The sequence below is a fragment of the Rhea pennata genome, chromosome 22 (genome assembly GCF_028389875.1).
Source record: "Rhea pennata isolate bPtePen1 chromosome 22, bPtePen1.pri, whole genome shotgun sequence".
Lineage (NCBI taxonomy): Eukaryota > Metazoa > Chordata > Aves > Rheiformes > Rheidae > Rhea > Rhea pennata.
In genome coordinates this window covers 2,695,358-2,715,101 of record NC_084684.1, presented here as the reverse complement: position 1 = coordinate 2,715,101, position 19,744 = coordinate 2,695,358, and the positions used below count along the sequence as shown (strand labels likewise).

The 19,744-nt window shown below is 38.5% G+C and overlaps 2 protein-coding genes across 2 annotated transcripts in view; both read right to left on the bottom strand.

The window, feature by feature from the left end:
- The window catches only part of DHRS3 (dehydrogenase/reductase 3), a 107,740-nt gene extending 107,344 nt beyond the window's left edge, over positions 1–396 (bottom strand). Inside the window, exon 1 of the mRNA XM_062593135.1 lies at positions 294–396. The gene's annotated coding sequence lies outside the window, so the exon portion shown is untranslated. The remainder of the gene's footprint in view (positions 1–293) is intronic.
- A 2,153-nt stretch (positions 397–2,549) lies between these two features.
- LRRC38 (leucine rich repeat containing 38) lies at positions 2,550–18,481 on the bottom strand. Its single transcript, XM_062593283.1, is given in 3 exon segments — positions 2,550–4,783; positions 17,733–18,457; positions 18,459–18,481. Coding segments are annotated over 3 exon segments (1,002 nt in total). The 3' UTR covers positions 2,550–4,529.
- Between the last annotated feature and the right edge of the window lie 1,263 nt (positions 18,482–19,744).

The following is a 19,744-nucleotide window of genomic DNA, read 5'->3' as shown; positions in this document are numbered from 1 at the left end:
GTATATTTCTCATTTCTTTTGGGAAACTGTACGTGAACACTCAACATTTTAACAATACATTCATCACAATGAATAACAGTGACTTACCTCCACAGTGAAGTGTCTCAGTTGCCACTAGAGGTCAGTAAAACTAGTAAAACCACCACAAATTAAAACATGGTTCAATGATACCTTTCACAGGAATGGCCAGATTCAGCAACTCTCCCCAAATCTGCTCCTTTATTCTGGGGGACACGGGTTTAAGTCAAAAATGTGCCAGCTATCAGTCCTGGAAACTAAAGTCATTTACTCACGTAGTAGGCAGCACATGCTGAATCAGTAAAAGGTCCTGCATAGAGTTGCTCCCATGGGTTTGAAAGCCAGCACAGAGGGACCTCCGCTAGGGGTGAAGGACTGTCTCAGGCTCAGCATCCCCATCAGGCTTCAGCTGTTCCACTGATGCTGTCTACAAGGGTAATAGTTACAGCAAGCTCTAGTGTTGTTATTCACACACCCTCTTCCTACTGCACAAACATACACAACCCTATCCACACATAAAGGTTATTGCACACAGTGCTTCCCACAGCCAGAAGAGGAGATGATTTTTGGTTATCACTAAGTATCTCTGGCTACATTTCAGCTGTCAGCACACAGTGGCTCACCTTGTACTATACATCTGAGGAAGACAAGCAGTATGCTCCAATTTACAAGTTCCCAAAACCATCCCTTCAAGGTTCTTTCCCAATGTCTTTTTATGTTGCTCCAAAACCTGATCCATTCATATCCACAAGCGAGTAAGAATCACAGTCAGAATGAAGCTGTCTCAAAAAAATGTTAGCTCACTGACCATGAAATGCTAGGTTTGGACAACTGCTTCAGGTGATCTTTATTTTAATATTCTGTGAATTAGACATTTTTGTAAACCAATGTGCATGCTTTTAAAAAGTCAGAGCCTGTATCTCAATTACATTATGCAGATTTGCTTTCTTGCACATTTTTTTGATCCTCACACATACCAAGATCCAGCATTTCATCAAGGAGACATATCTGCAGGGAATTTAACAGCTGCTTCCTGGCTCTTTGAGCCTGCAACATTTTATCTGGGTCATGCATAATATCTTTTGTTCCCCTTGAAGCAGGTAAAATGTCTGCTTATTTCATGGGAGATATCACTGCAAAAGTAATACCATTTTAGAAGGGAAATTGTAAATGAGGACAAACTTGCTACTGCACATTTATAAGAACATACAGGCAGTGCTTCTCAAATCAGCTATGTATTGTACAGGGAGCTAAATTCAGCTCTTATATGTGGCAATACTACAATTCCATTATTTTGAATGGGGTTGATGCAGTCTGAGAAGAGAGTGCATGCTCACTACATATATCCACAGAAGCATCCTTTCACAGGAAGACTTCCCATCTCCATAAAGTTAGGAGTTAGCTCCATTCTACTACCTTTGTGGATGTAAAGCTGCAAAGATAATAATGCAGCCTTCAAGACACTTACTTTTTCATTAGTTTTACTCATGATGGAATTTGCTTTTAAAGTTTTGGAGGGGATCACCATGCTTACCACTACTTGGGAAACACTCCAAGAGGGGAATAATTTACTCCAAAGATTACATGAGATAAGAAAAAACCCACTAAGAATTAGACCCAAGTTCTGTCTCATTTATGGGTAATTAGAATTATACAAAATCAATATTAATAGTAGGTAACTACTGATACCTACAATAAAAAAATATTGCTAACTGCCTGAGATCAATACTTACTAATTATGCATTATGTAGTAGGAAAAGAAACTATGAAACTTTCTTATCTAGAAAACAACATACTTTGAAAAATCACTTTGAGGTGATGGAGTATCCAGAATGACAGCTTCATAAATAAAGCTTTACTAAACTTTGCTCTTCAGCTTGCACTGGATTATGTGGGTGTCAGCTTGGTCTGTTCCTTGCTGTTCTGAGTGGCACTTAAGTCCCAAATAAAATCAGTGCTTTCAGGGCTTTATGTTGGGTTGAACAAAAGCTACAAACTCTAAACAAATTTAGATCTTCATTTTGAGGCACCATGGTAGGATGAACCTGCAAGTAAGAGCAGAAGCCAGTCAAAATAGTTGAGTTTGAGATGTGACCTCAGCAAAATTACTAAGCCTCATAGGTACTGAAACAAAATGATGTATCTGCTACTGGCAAAAGGGTAGAAATTTGCTGAAACATTCACAGAAGGCTCACTGGGAAGTTTGGTAGGACAAATCATTTGACTAATTAGACACAAGTTTTGAATCCATAATAAACCTTGCAGGCAAAAAAGTGTGACCCAGTTTCTTGTTCCATGACCAAACAATTTGCACAGCTCTAAATATAAAACTGTTGATAACATACCCGTATTTGTTGCAAAGGGAATGTACTTCATGAACTGCACATGGCAGCCACTAAGTTGTGTATTTCCATCCATACTGCAAAAACTTCTTTTAAATAATGAGAGAACCAGGCACAACTTCTCTTTTTTCATATCCATACACAAACAAAAATGAATGTCTATGCTGTAATTATAAATATATTTGTGTTATTTATAATCATGGCACTACACAGTGAAAATCACGTCATTTCATTTTTCTTGAAAGAGTAAGAACAGTGTAAGACAGTAGTGATATAGCATATGCTTTTGCTATCCCACTTAATTTTGTTTCAATGTGTTTTCAGAAATAATAATTTTATGATAGTAACATTAAGTCAAGTTGAAAAGCTGTAGAGCTATCACAGAAGTATATACTCTGGTCCTGGTTTTGACCTCAGCATAATGTAGATAAGAAGTAATTCCACCGACGTCAGTGAAGTCTCACTGATGTAAGACTAGCATTAGACCTATGGCATATCTTCTGCTTCAGCCTAATGTACATAATCATTGTATATACCCCGGTACAGTGCTCCCCCTGCTATATAGCTCAAAGCACTTAAAAAAGAATCATTATGATCTTCTTTTTATAAGTAGGGAAACTGAGGCACAGACAGAGAAAGTGATTTGCTGAAGGTCATCGAGCTGATTGCTGTTAGACAGGTACAATACCCACATGTTGTGATCCTAATCTTGTACCTTATCTACTGGACCGTACTACCCTTAATGCACAAAGTGAATTCCACTCCTGTCTGTCTGAGCAATTAGCACACTGAATAGATACAAGAGATTTGGAACTAACTGTCCACAGAAGTCCATTCATGTTAACTAAGCAAGGCAATATTACAACCAAAGAGTGTTTTTCTAGGAAATAATAGCATTACAGTAGATAATAAATGCTACTTTTTATCAGATCTAATTTTACTATAACAGCATATAGTCTATAGACTGTTTATTACTACATATTACTTTAAGCCCTCATGACTATTCTAGATAGTACTTTAAATACTCGGAGTTTTAAAAAAATATTTCCATTACAAATATTTTAAAAATATACTTATCCTAAAAAGCTGTCCAGTACTATTCCAAAAATCTCTTGTAGTAAATGTCTTTTTTCATTTTAACAAAAATACCTACCATTATATAGAAGAGCTCAACTGCTGACAAATCTATAATCCAGTCAGAATATCTTAGGGCCAAATTCCACTCTTGTTTATACAGTTGCTAATCTGCAGCACGGTGTTCATTTCAGTTGTATTATGCTGGTATAACAAGGAACAGAATATAGCCCTTAGTGTTTTAAAATGATTAAATGGACTGGACTCTGCAATAGTTACTTGTGCCTAAGAATAACAGAGAAGGGATTTCCTTTACTACATTACATTTAAAATGCAAAAGAATGTTATAGTTAGTATATGTGCCATAAGGTGTCAGGCAGCTGCAGTTCAGCAGTTAATGACTCAGATCTCAGATCTAGAACAGTACTCACTTATAGAATTTTTTTTTTTTTTTTTTTTTGTCTGAATGATGCCTGTAACTGACTTTAAATTGAGGATGTATATGGAGAACATTTGTAAAGAGAAAATGCCAATCTTCCTACAATTTTCTACAGTTCTAGGAATCATTTTAACATCGCTTTGTTATTCCAAAAGTTGACTGAGCTTACCAGAATATCCCACTACTTATCTCTAGGGAGGACACTATTTAAAATTGTTTCCGTATTTCCAGCTGAAATACTCCCACGTAGTCAGTACTTTTTAAATTGCATTTACAATGATCTATTAAGCACTTACAGGAATCTGCAACTGATCAGAAAACAATCTGGAAACTGTCAGTCTTTCAAAACACTGGGACTTTTTTTTGCCATTCCCCCTTCTTCCTCTAAATTCCAAATGTAAATGTAGTATTTGATTAAGCATTATAGAAATCAATCCAATCTCATTCCATCAGGTCACACAGGTAAGCAAAACTGCAACAGTCTCAGATGCAAACTGTAATTCCTACCCACGAACTTCATGAGATTAGATCGGAACCTTATACATTGATTTCATTTAATTCACGTTTAAAGCTTTTATTCTATTTGTTTTCTTCCTAAACTTTGGCTACTCATCTAGTACTTATAAACCAAGAAAATTTAAATATATAGACTAAGTTCAGTCCTCGCTGTTGTCTTCATCATCATCGTCATCTTTACTGGGAGCACATCTTTGGAAGCAGTGTACTAGACTTGCTAAGAAGAAGCTTGATAGAATAGCAGCAATGGAGACTGCGACTCCAGAGAAGATGATGATAAAAAGGTCCGTCAATGACAAACTAAATTTGCATTCACTAAAGCTGACCTCAGATAATTCATTCAGAAAGATTCTTCTATTTTCCACAGGCAGGGAACATTGGATTTCATGAAGACCTGCAAAAAAGAGGAGAGAGAAAATTCAGAGGAATACTAATGAATCCTTCTGTTGCTCAGGACAGAGACCAGTTGGCTGAACAAAACTGTCTGAAGAAAACAGAATTATTTCTAGATTCATGAATTTACGTGCAATTCAGGAAATAGTTTAACAAATTCTGACGCACTCCAAGGGCTGCTACATAGGCTCCCCATATGGCCTCTGGAGTTATTTCACCTCTAGCTTTTGAGGAGATCATGGATGACCCGGGACAACGAATTTGAGGATTTAAATATGCATGTTGAACATGTGACTCATCTAAATCTAGATATCCAAAAGCACTTCCCAACTACTGTATCCAAGCATGCATTCTGACTTCAAAACAGGGTTACACTCAGGCACATATCAATCCTTTCCTCCTCCTTGCACTCTGACTTCCACAGGGGAAAATACAGGAATACCTTCCAGATGAGAGAAATCATGAGTTCTGACAGACTTCTGATCTTGACAGTGAGGAAATCAGGGCTCTTGAATATGCTGCAGCACACATTTCACAAAATCACAAGAGCTTTGAGCTGGTCCTCTGCACGTATTGCCTTTTACAATGTTTTGTAATGTTTTTTGGGGGAAACTAAATGATTTTCCTTTAAGAATGAGGACCTGCAAGGTATTGCCTGGTGTTACTCCCCTTGATACTGACATTCCAGACCTTAGGACCTTCTATATTATCTTCTAAACTACCTTTTTAAAGGCACAAAACCACACTTTTCTTATTCTGATCAAAACCACAGGTTAGCTTTGATGGGTACTTGTTTAACTCTGTGATCTGCTTTCACCTTTTCTCTCTAACTCTGTTATAAGATAAGCTGACTGGCAAATTTTATTCCTCCATGCACTACTGAAAAATGCCTAGAGCTGAGTTCTTTACAGTGAAAGCAAAAAAAAAAAAAAAAAAAAAAAATCCAAACTTAAAAATTGGTGAGATTATAGTTTGGTACAGGTCAGTAAAAGTACACAGTTTACTGCATGTCCCCCCTCTTCCACGCACAGCAGGGGAAAAAAGGGGGATGATATAAATGGGGCTTGGATGGAGCAAATAATTAAGTGAATTAATTCTGTATAGCTGTAAGCAAGACAGGTTTTAGCTTGCTATTGATATGAATATAGAAGAGAAATATGAGAACTGAGTATTAATGACCCGAGAATTGCTGCTGGTTTATTTAATACACACTTTCCTTTGTCTGCTACCAAACACAGACTGGGCCCCCAATTTTTGACTCTGCATTCTCGTGCGTGCACAGCGTACAGGGCATTTCTGCCACGGCTCTACCATGTAAACACTGTGTCACTTTGTATAAGGGACACATGATAAGGTTTCTTTCTGCTTTTTTGAATCCCACTTGTCTGGCGGCTGAATAGCTACAGTGTATGATGTTTTACTATCAGGCCCAGGCTCATAGGGTTTGTAGCGTAAATCTGAAATTGTTACCTGGATCCAGCCCAGGTGTTACACTGACTTGAGAGGGAGTTTTAGCTGATTACAGAGGGGGCTCAGCTAAGTCTGCTAGAGACCATTTATCACTCTGACTTACTTAACCTTGAAATGATGATCACACTACACTTTGATCCCTAAAAGCCATGCAATATCTGCCTTATTTGTCAGAAGTTCTGCTGATTCCCTGTTTTTCATGTTCCTCTCACCCACAACATAATACAAGCTGCCAGCAGAACAGCACAACAGCCTATGAATGGCTGAATGGTTTCCTCTAGGCAAACTGCCACCGGAATACATGCTGTATTTTTTTTCTCTAAGCCTAAAGTGTACTGGAGACATGTGCCAGATGGCAAGGCAACTTGCATTGCAGACCTCTGAAATCTCCTATCTAGGGGCTTAGACAGAAAGATAGGAGAGACAAATAGTTCCAAATGTCCTTTGAGATTTTCAGAAATCTGGGACTTGCAGTATGCATATATATCGTGTCTTGCATACAGGTTGACGTACTGGAGCTCTCGTGCATCTTGTACAGTTTTCTATTGCAAAGTGAGTTAGAGTTGTGCGTTGAGGCCATATTTTCTTTTCATAAAGACTCTGGAATACCCAAACTGGTCTTCTCCAAGGGAAAACAGCATCTACAGAAATTCCATTTCAGTTGTAGCTAAAAATGAAAAAACAAATTTCCATACAACTTTGTTCCTACAAAACAAACCACTATAGTAACTGTTGAGAACTTGTAAGAATTGCTCTTTTCACAGCAGCTGTGCCATCCTCACCACATGCTGAAAGAATGAGCATACAGGTGACTGCAAACTATTCTACATTTTTTATTTCCGGCCTGTTGCAAAAGAAACTCTTTACTGTCTGACCTGTGAGCTTTTAAAATGATCTCTTTGCTGGAGCAGCACTAAAAAGCCTTAGTGAGCAGGAATATCAGATCTAAGTTATTATATTCTATTTTTAGACAACAAGGAAGGAAAGAGAAAAAACATATGAGACAGAGGGAAAATTAAGACTCCAAAAGAAAAGGATTGTTCTAAGTAGTTTTACTTCCTGCATAATCTGTCTCTAGAAATAACTTAGTATGGTAGCATCTGCCAAGGATTCTAGAGAGGAATATGCAAGAGCCCCCTTTACAAATCAAATTTTTTCCGTGGGTCAAAACAGCCTCTTCTGTTCCTGTTCCCAGATACTTTCACCTACCATCACAGGGCACAAAACACAAAGAGAAAAGAATATGCAACATACCAAGTCACACACAGGATATTTTTGCAATCAGAATCACCTTACTGTAATGATCGTGAGTCTGATCATAAAACAAAAAGAAACAAAAAGTTCTTCTCCGTGTAGCCGTGGGTACTGGAATCTAGGTCACGCTCTCAAGCCAAATGGATCAGATGGGAATTTTTTTTACTTGCTTTATTCTCTGACACTGTAATGTGCTAGTTTAGCCTCAAGTTTTGTAGAGTTCTTAGTCACTGAAAATAATAGATGCCAATGGGCAAAATAGTGTTATAAACCAATCCTGAGACCTTGCTAGCTGCCAGCCACAGCCTCACCCACCCTGCGTATGCACCATCTTCTCAACAAGGCAGAATGAACTGACCCCTTCTATCCACACACAAGGCAGTCTGCTAAAATTGTGCTGGAAGTTACCTAGAATGACTGCTGAGCTCAGTGGAAGTGCATGTCAGCAAGAGACAACTCGTCAGAAGGAGACATAACATTTATTATTCCATCTGGTTCTGTTAATCAGGTATTTTGCTCCACCACAACACTGTTGCAAAAGCCAATACAGATTCCAATTTTGACTCCAAAGAGAATTTGGAATGGACTATTTATTTGTAACAGTAGCAAGACTAGCAGCTATATTTCTGGTTCCACTACGAATTTCTCCTCCCAGCTAATGCAGTGGGTATTGCATCATAGCTACTAACTGCTTGCTTGAAAACACTCTAATATGTAGGTCACATGTATAGCCGTTTAAGATGATATATGAACAGTATTATTTCACCTATTTCCTTCCAAAGCAATATGGAAAAATCTTTCTTCACATTATTTTAGGCCAGGTTACCCTTATCATGGTGAAGCTAGACTCCAGCATGTGTGGAGAACTGATATTGTGTACTCCAGCTGTCCTATTACCTACTACATATGCACCTAGAGATGCCTAGAGAACAGAATCCGATTTTGTTCTTTACTTAGGCAGAAAGTAATCTCAGGTTATCATGCACCCTCTGCATGACAGTGAACAGCATGGCCTACATAAAGTGATAAATATTAATTGTAAGTTTTTTCCTCTGGGTAATTGCACCACATATAGACTGGCTCAATCAAATTACCTGTCCCCCCACACAAGATGTCTGGAGGATAAGATAACGCTTTAGTGCTCTACTTTCACATGTTTTAACCACTTGATGGCATTGATTTCTATAACATTTTAGAAAATTTTCTGCAAAACCTCACTCAACTTATTTCTTAAAAACAAACAAACCACCAAAAACCAACCAGCCTTCCTGAAAAGGAGCATTTCAAGAAAGTTTGATATTTGAATCTTGGGCGCAGCAAGAAAACCATCAGTGACAGTTACACATCTTTTATTGCTCCCACAATACATTCAAAGAGTTGCTTCCTCATATCAAATCTGTAAGTGATACAAGTGCATTTTAAAAATACGTGGCTTATATTACTTTGGTCAGGGCCATCACATCAACCGTCCCGAGGACAATGCCACACGTTCTGCATCCTTCGGCCACCTCCTCTGAAGCAGCAGATATACTATGTTGGCAAACTGTGAGCTACTGTTTGCTTTTAAACTGGGAATGATTTGACATTCCAGTCAAGGGCCACGTACTAAATTCTATATATGCATGTCTTTTGACACTGAAAATAAAGATGAAAATACAGGTCTGTATCCTAAAGGAACAGAAAACCTAAATAACATAGGGAGTGTGAAATTGCTGGAGCTCTAGAACTGCATCTTTAAATGAAGAGTATGCTTTGAAAAGAGACAAGATACATGTCTATAAAGAAATGATACAGAAGGGTTTCAGGGAAAATTTATTTCAAAGAAGTCCCCTGACAGGTTTTGGAAGAACATGACTTTGAGATACCTCCCCCGAATCTAGGATTTAAAATTTGACAACAAATTGTACTTAAGCTGCAGATAGATCCTAATTAAATGATTTTAAATTTGATTCTGTAGGACTAGGCATAGCCCCACTTGTCTTGCAGAGTCAGAGGCTAAAATACTTTCCTTGCAAAAATGAAACTCTCAGAAAACTCAGAAACTCTCAGTCTATATAAAAATATATACAGATAACAATTCAATTCATTGCAAATTAGTGAACACAATAGACCTATGATAACACAAAGTCACGACTGTCCTAATCTTCCCATCTCAACAGAACATAAATCCCCAGGGATCAAGTTCCTTCAGTGTTCTGCTGGCATTTTGTGGCCGTGAGTCAGCCGTGCTTGGCATAGGCACTGTCTGGCCAGCAGGTTTCAAACATCACACCGGCTGCACCATGGAGTGCACCGCAATTGCCTGCTCTTGGACCTGATATGGGTTCTCCCTAGATACCCTGAGTGGTGATACATTGCATTGTGCTTTGGTCTCGCATTCCTCTAGCCAGAAAAAAAAGCAGCAGGAGACATCACTCACCCCTGTGTTTACTTGACTCTCATTTGAGGACTCTATATGTATTTCTGTTTACTTACTCCTACTACTAGGGATTTAATATCTATACCAACCGCATCCTTCATAGGAAAACTTCTGAAATCCATTCTTACTTCAATACCCTGGTCTTTGCCTGCTAACCCTCTAGAGGGAGGAAATCTTTTTTTTGGATACAGAGTTTTAAAAATATAGATATAAACTATATATTACACGAATTAATAGTTTCGTAACATACAATGACATACAATGATATGAGATAATACAAATGCTCCCTAATATATACACTGATATATATCAGAAATACATCCTGAAAAAGAAAGCTTTTATGGGCTGTTTGTGAGCAGAAAATAAGGGGCTAAATACACATATGCTCATTACAGTCCATACAATAACTGTAAAAGCACTCTAATATGCTATTTCAACTTTTCTGGGAAAAGTTAAACTGATATTTGCCCCTTTAGCTGCTTTCTCATGTCACATTGTAATTTACAGAGACTTGAAATGTTTAAATGTGGCATTTTATTTCTTGTACGGTATTTTGCCTCCAGCTACAGTTCTCTTCAGTCTACTTAAATGCTATCACTAGTGTTTTAGATGTATTAATAAGCAGTGAGAGAGGCATTGGCTCTGAAGAGAGATAAAATTTCATTAGAATCTGCCTCAAGGTATCAGAAGAACACAGCTTGAAAAAAGCCCCAGAAAACCAAAACTGGAGCCTGTATTTAGACACTTAAATAAACTCTTTAATAGCCAAGGGCCCCAGAATCTCACAGATTAACATTAAAAGATATTTGACAGCTTGTCTCAATATCTAAATATAAGTTAAGGCTTAACATCAGATGCCCACATCTGCAGGTTCTGCCTTCATATCTGCAAATATATGAAAGAGGAAAGTACTCCAAGAAACCTTAAGATGGAAGGAAAAAAGTGAAAAGTCAGTGGCAGTCAGATTATTTGACTGAAAACAACCAAGATACTACACCGTATATTTACATATGCATATATTTATAGAAACAGATTTGATAAGCTTGTTGGAGAACCTTATTTCTGTTAGGACTTTCTGCTTGAACAAAATAAAAGCTGCTGAACGTGTGAGATGTCTCAGAGCTTTTAATTTCTTTCCAAAAACTGGCTATTTTGTTCTGTACTAGCGATGTGTTAGCATGTGCAAGATATCAAGGAAGAACTGCACGGCTGTAATGGACAGAACAGTCTGTCCTTTTTAGCTAAAGCCTGCTCTACTTCTATATTAGTACATGAAATTAAGGCAGTCTTCTCTGCACAGCAGATGAGTAAATAGGTACAAAAAAGAATTTTAAGACAGGAGACCCTACGAAAACATCAGTGGTTCCACTGGCTTTCAGTTAGGTTAGAGGTGCAAACAGAACTTGTACTCTTGTGTAACTATGATGTTTTTTGAAGCCAAAAGTGAGCCCATAGGGGCTACAGGAAGTGCCCAGACTACTGAAGCAAGATGTTATTATGTTTTATTTACAGAATAAATTTATTGAGAACAAGTTAGATTAGAATGAGATTACAGAAAAATCTCTAGAAGCAAGAGATGGTTACCTCATTGCAGAGTCTTTCAAAATTGGCTTGCAAAAGTTATTCCATTAGTCTCACTACACTGATTTACTTCTAGATCTCGTAAGTGCTTTCTGTCTAGTACTGAATCTAGTTTGAGTTTCCTGCTCCAGGAGGCTGATTAGTCTCATTTCCACCTGCTCTTAATTTTTTTCTACCTTTGTCTTCCTTCCCTCCTATTCTTTTGCATGCACCATCTTTTCCTGGAAATATGTCACTTTATCAGAACTTACTTATCTGTCTATTGAGGAGATACTAGCTACAGTAATTCTTGAAAGTTAGCTAAATAGAATTTGTATCAGTACTAGCATGCAAAAAAAAAAAAAAAAAATCCAAAACACACACACCCTTTGGGTCTCTTGAGGGTTTATGAAGTCTTGTGCACACAGCTTTCTAAAGTGGAGCAAAGAGGAGGAAAACATGGTCTTAGCTATGGCCTTTGTGCGGTCACATAGGATTTGCTGCCACCAATGAATTTTCTTCCAACAAGGTTCAGCAATTACCTTAGCTTAGACTATGATTCTGCAAGGGAAACCAAGTCCTGTCTTCTCTAGGCGTCTGTTACTAGTTCTGCTAGTTCTACTTCTAGCAGTGTGGATGTAAACAGAAGCATGCGGGAAGCCAGTGCGTTGATACTGTGCCAACTAATCCTGTCTGTAACAGTAAATCCAACACCGAGCCCAGTCCTTGCCTAAACTTATGCTACTTTAATTCCAAATGTTCAAAATACTTCCTTTATTTATAACAAAGGCAGCATAATCTATCTGGAATTCTGCGCCTGGCCAATTCTGATCGAATTTTTCAGTTTTTCTGGCAACATCAAGGTGCACTGGTCTACCTATGATGCTCAGTCTAACCTTTCCTATTAAATTGCTGCAAGTCTTTGTAATGCTGTTTTAACGAAGACGGTATCAAAATCTACCATCTGCGCAACGCATGGGAAATGAAGTAGAACATGTATTAAATGCAAAAGGATGGGAGAGCACTGCTGCATCCCACTGTTGTGGGAAAAGCACAGACGATGACTATTTCTTGCAATCCCAGAAACTCAGTATAACTTCCTGAAAAAGTTATTCACTGAAGAGAATGAAAAAAAAAAAAGAAAAGAAAAAAAGGAAAATGAGGGCAAGATGATGGTAAGGAGACATTACATTCACACTCCAAGGAATACTTAAACTCTGACTAAAAGTAATGTTAAAAATGCATTAGCCATTAGCAAACACAGTCCCAGCTACCGCGGGTAGTCACGGCTACACAAAGTTCACAGAAGGTAAAAATTAGAGACCTCTGCAAAAGCATTTAAATTAATGTGGCCAGGGCAGAGAGCCGGTATTCCTCTGATTACCTGAATTTTACCTCAATCCACCCCCTTACTCAAGACTGGATCCTCAAAAGGGTTCAAGAAATGTCTTCTGCGGCATTACACACTGATTTTTAAACAGCATCTTTAACACAAGACTTATTCCCTTAAATCTTTTTGTATTTAAATGCTGAAATGGCAGAGCTAGAAGAACCTAGAAAAGAGGTTCAACATCAGCAACATTTTGCCCAGTGAGCAACATCAGCACCATCAGCAACATTTTGCAACAGTGAGCCTCAAGTTTCAGAGAGTATTACTGCGAAAATTATATTAAGAGGTGAGGCAAGGAAGGAAAAGTGCATTTTTAGCTGAGATAAAACAAGAGACAACACAAGCTCTGAAAACAGAAGAAAGCTGATCCATATATTAGAACTTGCTGAATGTATTTTTATAGTATTTTTAACCTCACTGAAGCAGAAAACGCAAGAAAACTTAAAGTGACTCTTGGTCACTTTAAGGGAGAATTTCCTTTAACTTCACTTAAATCAAAATTTCAACACATATCCAAAAGCTAATTAATTCAACCAGTAACTATCCTTCCCTTTATTCACTACATCTTACTTTTAGTTGCATTTTCCTTAATTACTTCTGTCAGAGGAGTCCAAACAAACTCTTCCTCCTTCTCTGTTTTCCTCAATCCCCACTTTTAAGAACTTTAGCCTTGTCAGTCACTTTTGATGAAGAAAAAGGACACTAGGGAGCAAATATATGTAAGCAGAGGAGAGACTACAACTGCAGACATCTCACATATAAAGTTTCCTTGAATTCCTCAAATCGTATGTTCAAGACCAACTTAGAGCTTTGTCCCTTCACTTTTCACTGGAGAGTCTGTTATGTACTCTCCACTTATCACCATTCTACTTCACTGACTGTTCCTTTGACTACATTTTTGTATTATATAAATTAATTTTTTAATCCTTTATTAATCCCAAGGATAAAAATGTAATGTTGTTCTGGAGTACAATGAAAACTGTTTTAATACCTTTTTACACATGTAAAAATACATTTGCTTCTTTAAATCAGGTAAAGTGCTGAGTTAATTTGCAAAACTTTTAGGGCAGATCCTTAGTAAGTCTGCCTGCATATTTAGCTTGAGAGAATATTTACTTCTTGCCAATTAATGCTTTATTTTGAAATTTAAGTTGGATGAACAAATGGTGGGATCTGTAAAATGATTCAAATCCCAGCCATTTGTGTGAAGTGACAAGGTTGGATTTGCATAGGCAGCACAGCTGGGAAGAAACTTTATAGTCAGCTAGTCAGACAGGTCAGGATAAGTTATAATTTTACAAGCTTTCTCTGGTATCATGCCAGAAAGAAAACAGACCTGGCTTTTGCAAAACTAATGAGTTGGAGTATGGCTTTTGTTCAGATTATTGCATTCTCCAGAGGCCTGGACTGCAGAAATAGAGAGTTTCAGGATCAGCTATTGAGATTTCAGTTCAGATTATCAAAACTGCCTTCCTTCTTGAAAAATAAATATCATGCTGACTAAAAAAAAAAGTTTTGTCAAACATCATTTTACTGCAGTGCTAAAATCAAAACATCGAACAGTGACTGGGTTTAGTAAATAGTTACATCTTAAATGATTTCTCAAACATGCATGTAAGGCACATAAAACTTTAAGTATCATTTGAAGTGAAGAATCAAAATTAATTCCTAAAACTTAAATCTGTCAATGATTTCCTCTAGGTCATTTTTTCTATTTCTTGCTACCATTTCTGAATCTTGAAGGACTGCTGTAGTACAGCAGCACTTGAAAACTGGAGTCATGGATCATGCTTCAGTCTTTAGCAAGAGTCACAAATTCTTTAGCGTGTGTCTTTCTTGCTTGGGCACATCCTTTCCTTTCTAATCCATTCTGAGCAGAAGACACACTTGACAGCATACAGAGCTTTTAGGTTCTTTGCGGTGCCTTTGTACTTTTCATATAAGGGCTGGGGATCACTGATGAAAGCTACTGTCAGTTGCTGCTCCACATTCTTTCCTTTCTCAGTAAACCCAGGTTACTAAATTTGCCATTTAAAGGCTGGGGAACTTCATAGCCTGTTACGGAACAGCTCTGCATTGTTAATCACAGCATATTCTCAAAGAACGCAAAGAGAAGAAAACCCCCAGCCAATTCCTTTTTCCATTCTGCCGTTTTCCATTAGTGCAGGCAACACAATGCGGATGTTTGAGCTGCTATAGAACTATAAAAGAAACGTATGCAGCCAAGATAAGTGAGCTTTTATCTTGGGCCCTGAAAACGTGTCCCTGTCTTTCTCTTTTGCAGTGTTTCCAGGCATAATGCTTGCTGCCCTACTTATCTTGATGCGCTTGCTGCAAAGAGTACTCTTCAGTCTCTAGTCTTGCAGCAGTACTTTGAGGAGTCTTGAGTGCTGAATCTTTAAGTGATTTGCTCTTTCCCTCCCCCCAGGGAAGCTGTGATATCAAAAAGGCCAACTGAATGTTGCTTTGGACAAGTATAACCAGGCAAAGATGAAGGTGATTAGTTCTTAATGGGTTAAACATTTTGACATCACTTAAAACTGGGAAAAACAGGTATAAAATGCAATCAAATTGCTATGGTAAGATTTAAGTTTACACGGTCTTTCCAAAAACTGTTTTGAAAGGCCCTCAATTGCAGACAGTGGTTTTAAAATGTCATTGAGACAATCTTTCCTTTTGGGGTTTAGTTTTGCCCTCACCTCCTTGAATAATGCTTTTCTAGTTTATTATAGGAGGTGGCCAGTATTTTTGTGGCAGTAGCTCACAATAGGCAACAAAAATGCTGAGTCTGCACATTCTTCTGCATATATGCACTAAATTTCACTGATATGACTGATTGCAAAGAAATCAGTGAATCTGTTCCCAGAAGCAAAACGTTAGGCCATCAGGGGAAAAAGCCTCTAATAAAAGAAACCAGCTTGAATACTTGCACCTTACCTCTCTGTCTTCTCAAATCAAATCAAGCTGAAACTTCAGAAGATCTAAATGGACTGCTTTTTTTTTTTCTTTTTTTTTTTTTTTGAAGCTATTTTGCTAAAAAAATCATCTTACTACTTTGGATGAGATAAAATGCTGTGAGAAAGAAACTCTAACCTTGGATGACACTGAGGAACACTAGTAATACCATGGGAAAGCTTAAATCACTTAAGATTTCTAGATATAAATTCAGATAAGTTTAAGAGCATGGGCACAGCAGAAGAGAAAGAGAGACTGGCTAGGACAGACTCAGACTGCAGAGATTCAGCCTGGATAAAGGGGAAGGAGTTAGTTCATTAAAAGGGATAGAAGGGTAGAGTCAAGGGTCAGAGAAGGAAGAGAATACGATCAGAGTTTTTGCTTACAGAAAGCTAGGGGAAAAAGGAGTTAAACAAATGAAACGAGGTTGAAGAGAGAAAAGGAATTTGGTGTAAAAGCATGGGGAAAATGAACTGATGTTCACCTCCGATTTAGCTCTGAGATGAGAGATGGGCAAATATTTAGTTCAAAGTATAAACTTTAGCTAGAGCATGGGGGAAAGCAGAAGAACAGGTCCAGGTTTGGTTTAGGAATAGTAAAGACAAAATTTGCAGCTAAGACAGACAGGAAAAAAAATATTTTCCTCTAACGATTTCTTCCTTCCTTAAACCAGCATGCTTTTTTTTGCAGCTAAGAATATTTAGGGCAGCCTAGACTAGCATATTAAAAAATGCCACCAAAGGTCACGAGCATAGAAGAGCTTAATAAGTGATTATAGACTCTCTCGTGATCAAGAAGGGAGGAAAAAAAAATCTCTGAAATCCCTTTCTGGACTTGCTGTGTTTTTCTCACTTTGTGTCTGAATTCAAGTAAACACACAGTTCCTTGACCTCATCCTAGTCTTTTGAGCTCTTGCTCAGCCTTTTACTTCCCACCTTCTCAGAGACAATCTTCTCAGACACAGCCCAGACACCAGTGATTTCATGTTAGGTGATCCTTTGTACAGCCTCTGTAGCCCTTATAAATCTCCAAGCAGTTTTCCTTCTGCTAGCAGCTGGGTGGCTCAATAGCATGAGTTTATGCCCTAGTGCTATGGGAAGCAGGAACTGTGAGATGATCTCTAGCTAAAGCTGGATTAAGAGAGGCTTTGGGGGTCAAGTGGGAAATGTGGAGTGAGAGCCTGGATTCCTTACTCATGGCAGTTTTAATATATATTTTTTTGCAAAGCTCATCTGAAAATTACTGGCCCAAATATCAGGATAAGATGTCCTGCATTTGGGGGTTTTCCACAGCCATTTTAATTGATTCTCGAAACTGGGAAGCAGTGTTATTTCAATTTAAAGCAGCCATAAACAGGTTTTGGAAAAAAGTTTCATGCACAAACTATCACAACAAAGCAGTTCTAGGAAAGGACTGACAATCATATTTGTATAAAACAGGGAATGAGGAGTTAACTCTTCTGTGCAGCTTTGCCAAAGGTGAATAAAATGAGAAAAATCAGTTCCCTTAAGGAGCTGGCACAGAATATTCAGCTGTTCAAGGGGCTTATTGTAAGAAATATATTTACCAGAGAGAAACCAAAACCTGAAAGAGAATCACTTCTGGGCTCGCCAAATTTGAAAAGCTCCCTTCTATACCTATTAACTTTAGTCCATAAATTAAAATTAATGGGGCTTAATTTTTAAATTTTGTTCCTTAACTGGGAGGAGGACAGCACCACTAAAAAGCAACCAACATCATTTTAATGGACTCAGTGGTTTAAAGCATGTAATTACAGCTTGACCAAAACACCGTTTGGGTCACTGCAGGCAGCACACCCGGACAGTTTGACCAACTGACTCTCCCTCCGAGACACGCATACAAAGAAACACACATACTGCATTGTAATCCACTGAGCTTTACCTTTCTGGAGCTTGGAGGCATTCTCCTGTATCCAGCTGAAAAGATTGGCAAAGTCACAGTCACAGACCCAGGGGTTGCCCTCTAAGCGTATAGTCCGCAGGGAGGGAAGTGCTTCTAGGGCAGCCACATTTAGGCTTTGTAAATTATTGTCATTCAATTCTAACACTTGGAGCTGTTCCAGGTTCTCAAAAGCAGCCTCATCCACATCCGCCAGGTTATTGTTCCCAAGGCTCAATTTTATCAGTTTTTCTGCTGATTTGAAAATCCCAGCTTCAAGCTGTGTTAAATTATTGTAGCTTAAGTCTAAATACACCAGTTTGGTAGAACTGCTAAAAGTGCCCTCTTCTAAAGAGGTGAGGGAGTTATTCCTGAAGTCCAAATAGACTAGATCTCCATAAAATATAAAGAAATCAGCTGGTATTGCCTGAATGTTGTTATCAGCTATAAGAAGTTTCCGTACATCCAATGGAAATGGATTAGGAACACTGGGGAGTCCTTGATCCCGGCAATCTATAGTGTGGTAGTCCATACAGCTACAGACAGCAGGGCAAAAATGGCCCACGGGTAAGAAAAGCAGGCAGACAAAGACAGAAAAAGGTAGAAGCCAGAAAGGAAAGCATGGCAACATCGTCAAGGATTTGAAAGCTGTGATGAGCACCACTTCTAAGAGAAAGACATTTTGCTCAGCTGAGCAGCAGTGCCTGGTACTTGTGTGTGCGTGTGGTTGTATCCAGGAGATCACATATCATCACAGATCCGATGGCAGCAGCCTGGAGAGGGGGGAGGGAGAGGATGACTGAAAGAAAGAGGGAGGCAGGCAAACGCGAGGATTTACGCTGCCACAGAATTAGAATACTGTAGGACATAAGGGAAAGAGCGATGATTGGGCAAACTGAGGGCCTTTCAAAGGACTCCGTTGTTTCTGAGAGCTAAAAAAAGCTGAGAGCCTGTTTGCACAGTTGCTGTATATTCCAGCAAATGGGAAACCACACCTGGTCCTGCGATTCTGACAGCAAGAGTTCATGCTTCAAAAGCCCTTCAGGTAATGAATTGTATTTTGTATCTTCTCACACCCTGGCATGTACCTACATCAAAGTGATGTGAACTGCTTAAAGTGCTAAGAACTGTTTTCTCCTTCATTTTAAAACAGGGAACAGAAGAGCAGCAAGAGGGGAGCCAAAGACAAGGACTGACCTATGCTGTTTCTGGATGCCCTCTCAGCTTTTAGTGACAAGCACGTTCACACTATTTAAATATGACACTTATCTCTCAATCAAACAGTATAACCTACTGTAGCAACAAGGAATATGGTCTCAAAGGTGAGCAGTTTTGTTTTAATGACCCAAACAGCTACTTTCTAATGTGGCACTGGTAATGTCCGCAGTGTCAGGTGAAAGCATGAATCATTAGTCAGATCTTCAGCTAGTTTAAACTGATAGATTTACTTTGCCTTCAGGAGTTTAAAATATTTGAAAACCAATCTGCCTGCCTCCCTTGGCACAGCAGAGATGATTTTGCAACACAGCATCTGTGGCTGTGACACATCCTCAAATCCACACCCAGAAAGAAATGTCCTCTGCCAGCTGAAAGTTTAACTTTTAACTCCGTCCCTCCTCTTCGTGCATATCCTGTAAACAGATAGAAACAGGCCACACGTGTTTGGGCCACACATGGACTATAACAGAAGATTTTCCAAAGATTACAAATCGTATTTGGGTACCTAATTCCTGAGAATTACAGTCAAGAAACTCAAATATCTTTGGAAAGCACATTCTTAGGTCAAAGAGAGGCCAGTAATCTTGATTTAGGGATATATTTTGTAACTGAATTGAGAGTATATTTCATTTAGGACAGAGTACAGAATTTTCTAAGATAACCTATCCTCTCAAGATATCTGGAGTTAAATTTGAATACTGAAAGCAGTATCAACCTCTCCTTCAGTACGCGATCCTGTTTTGTAGGAAACAGGACTTCCCGGTCTTCCTCCTCCTCCTCCTTTTTCTTCAATAAGG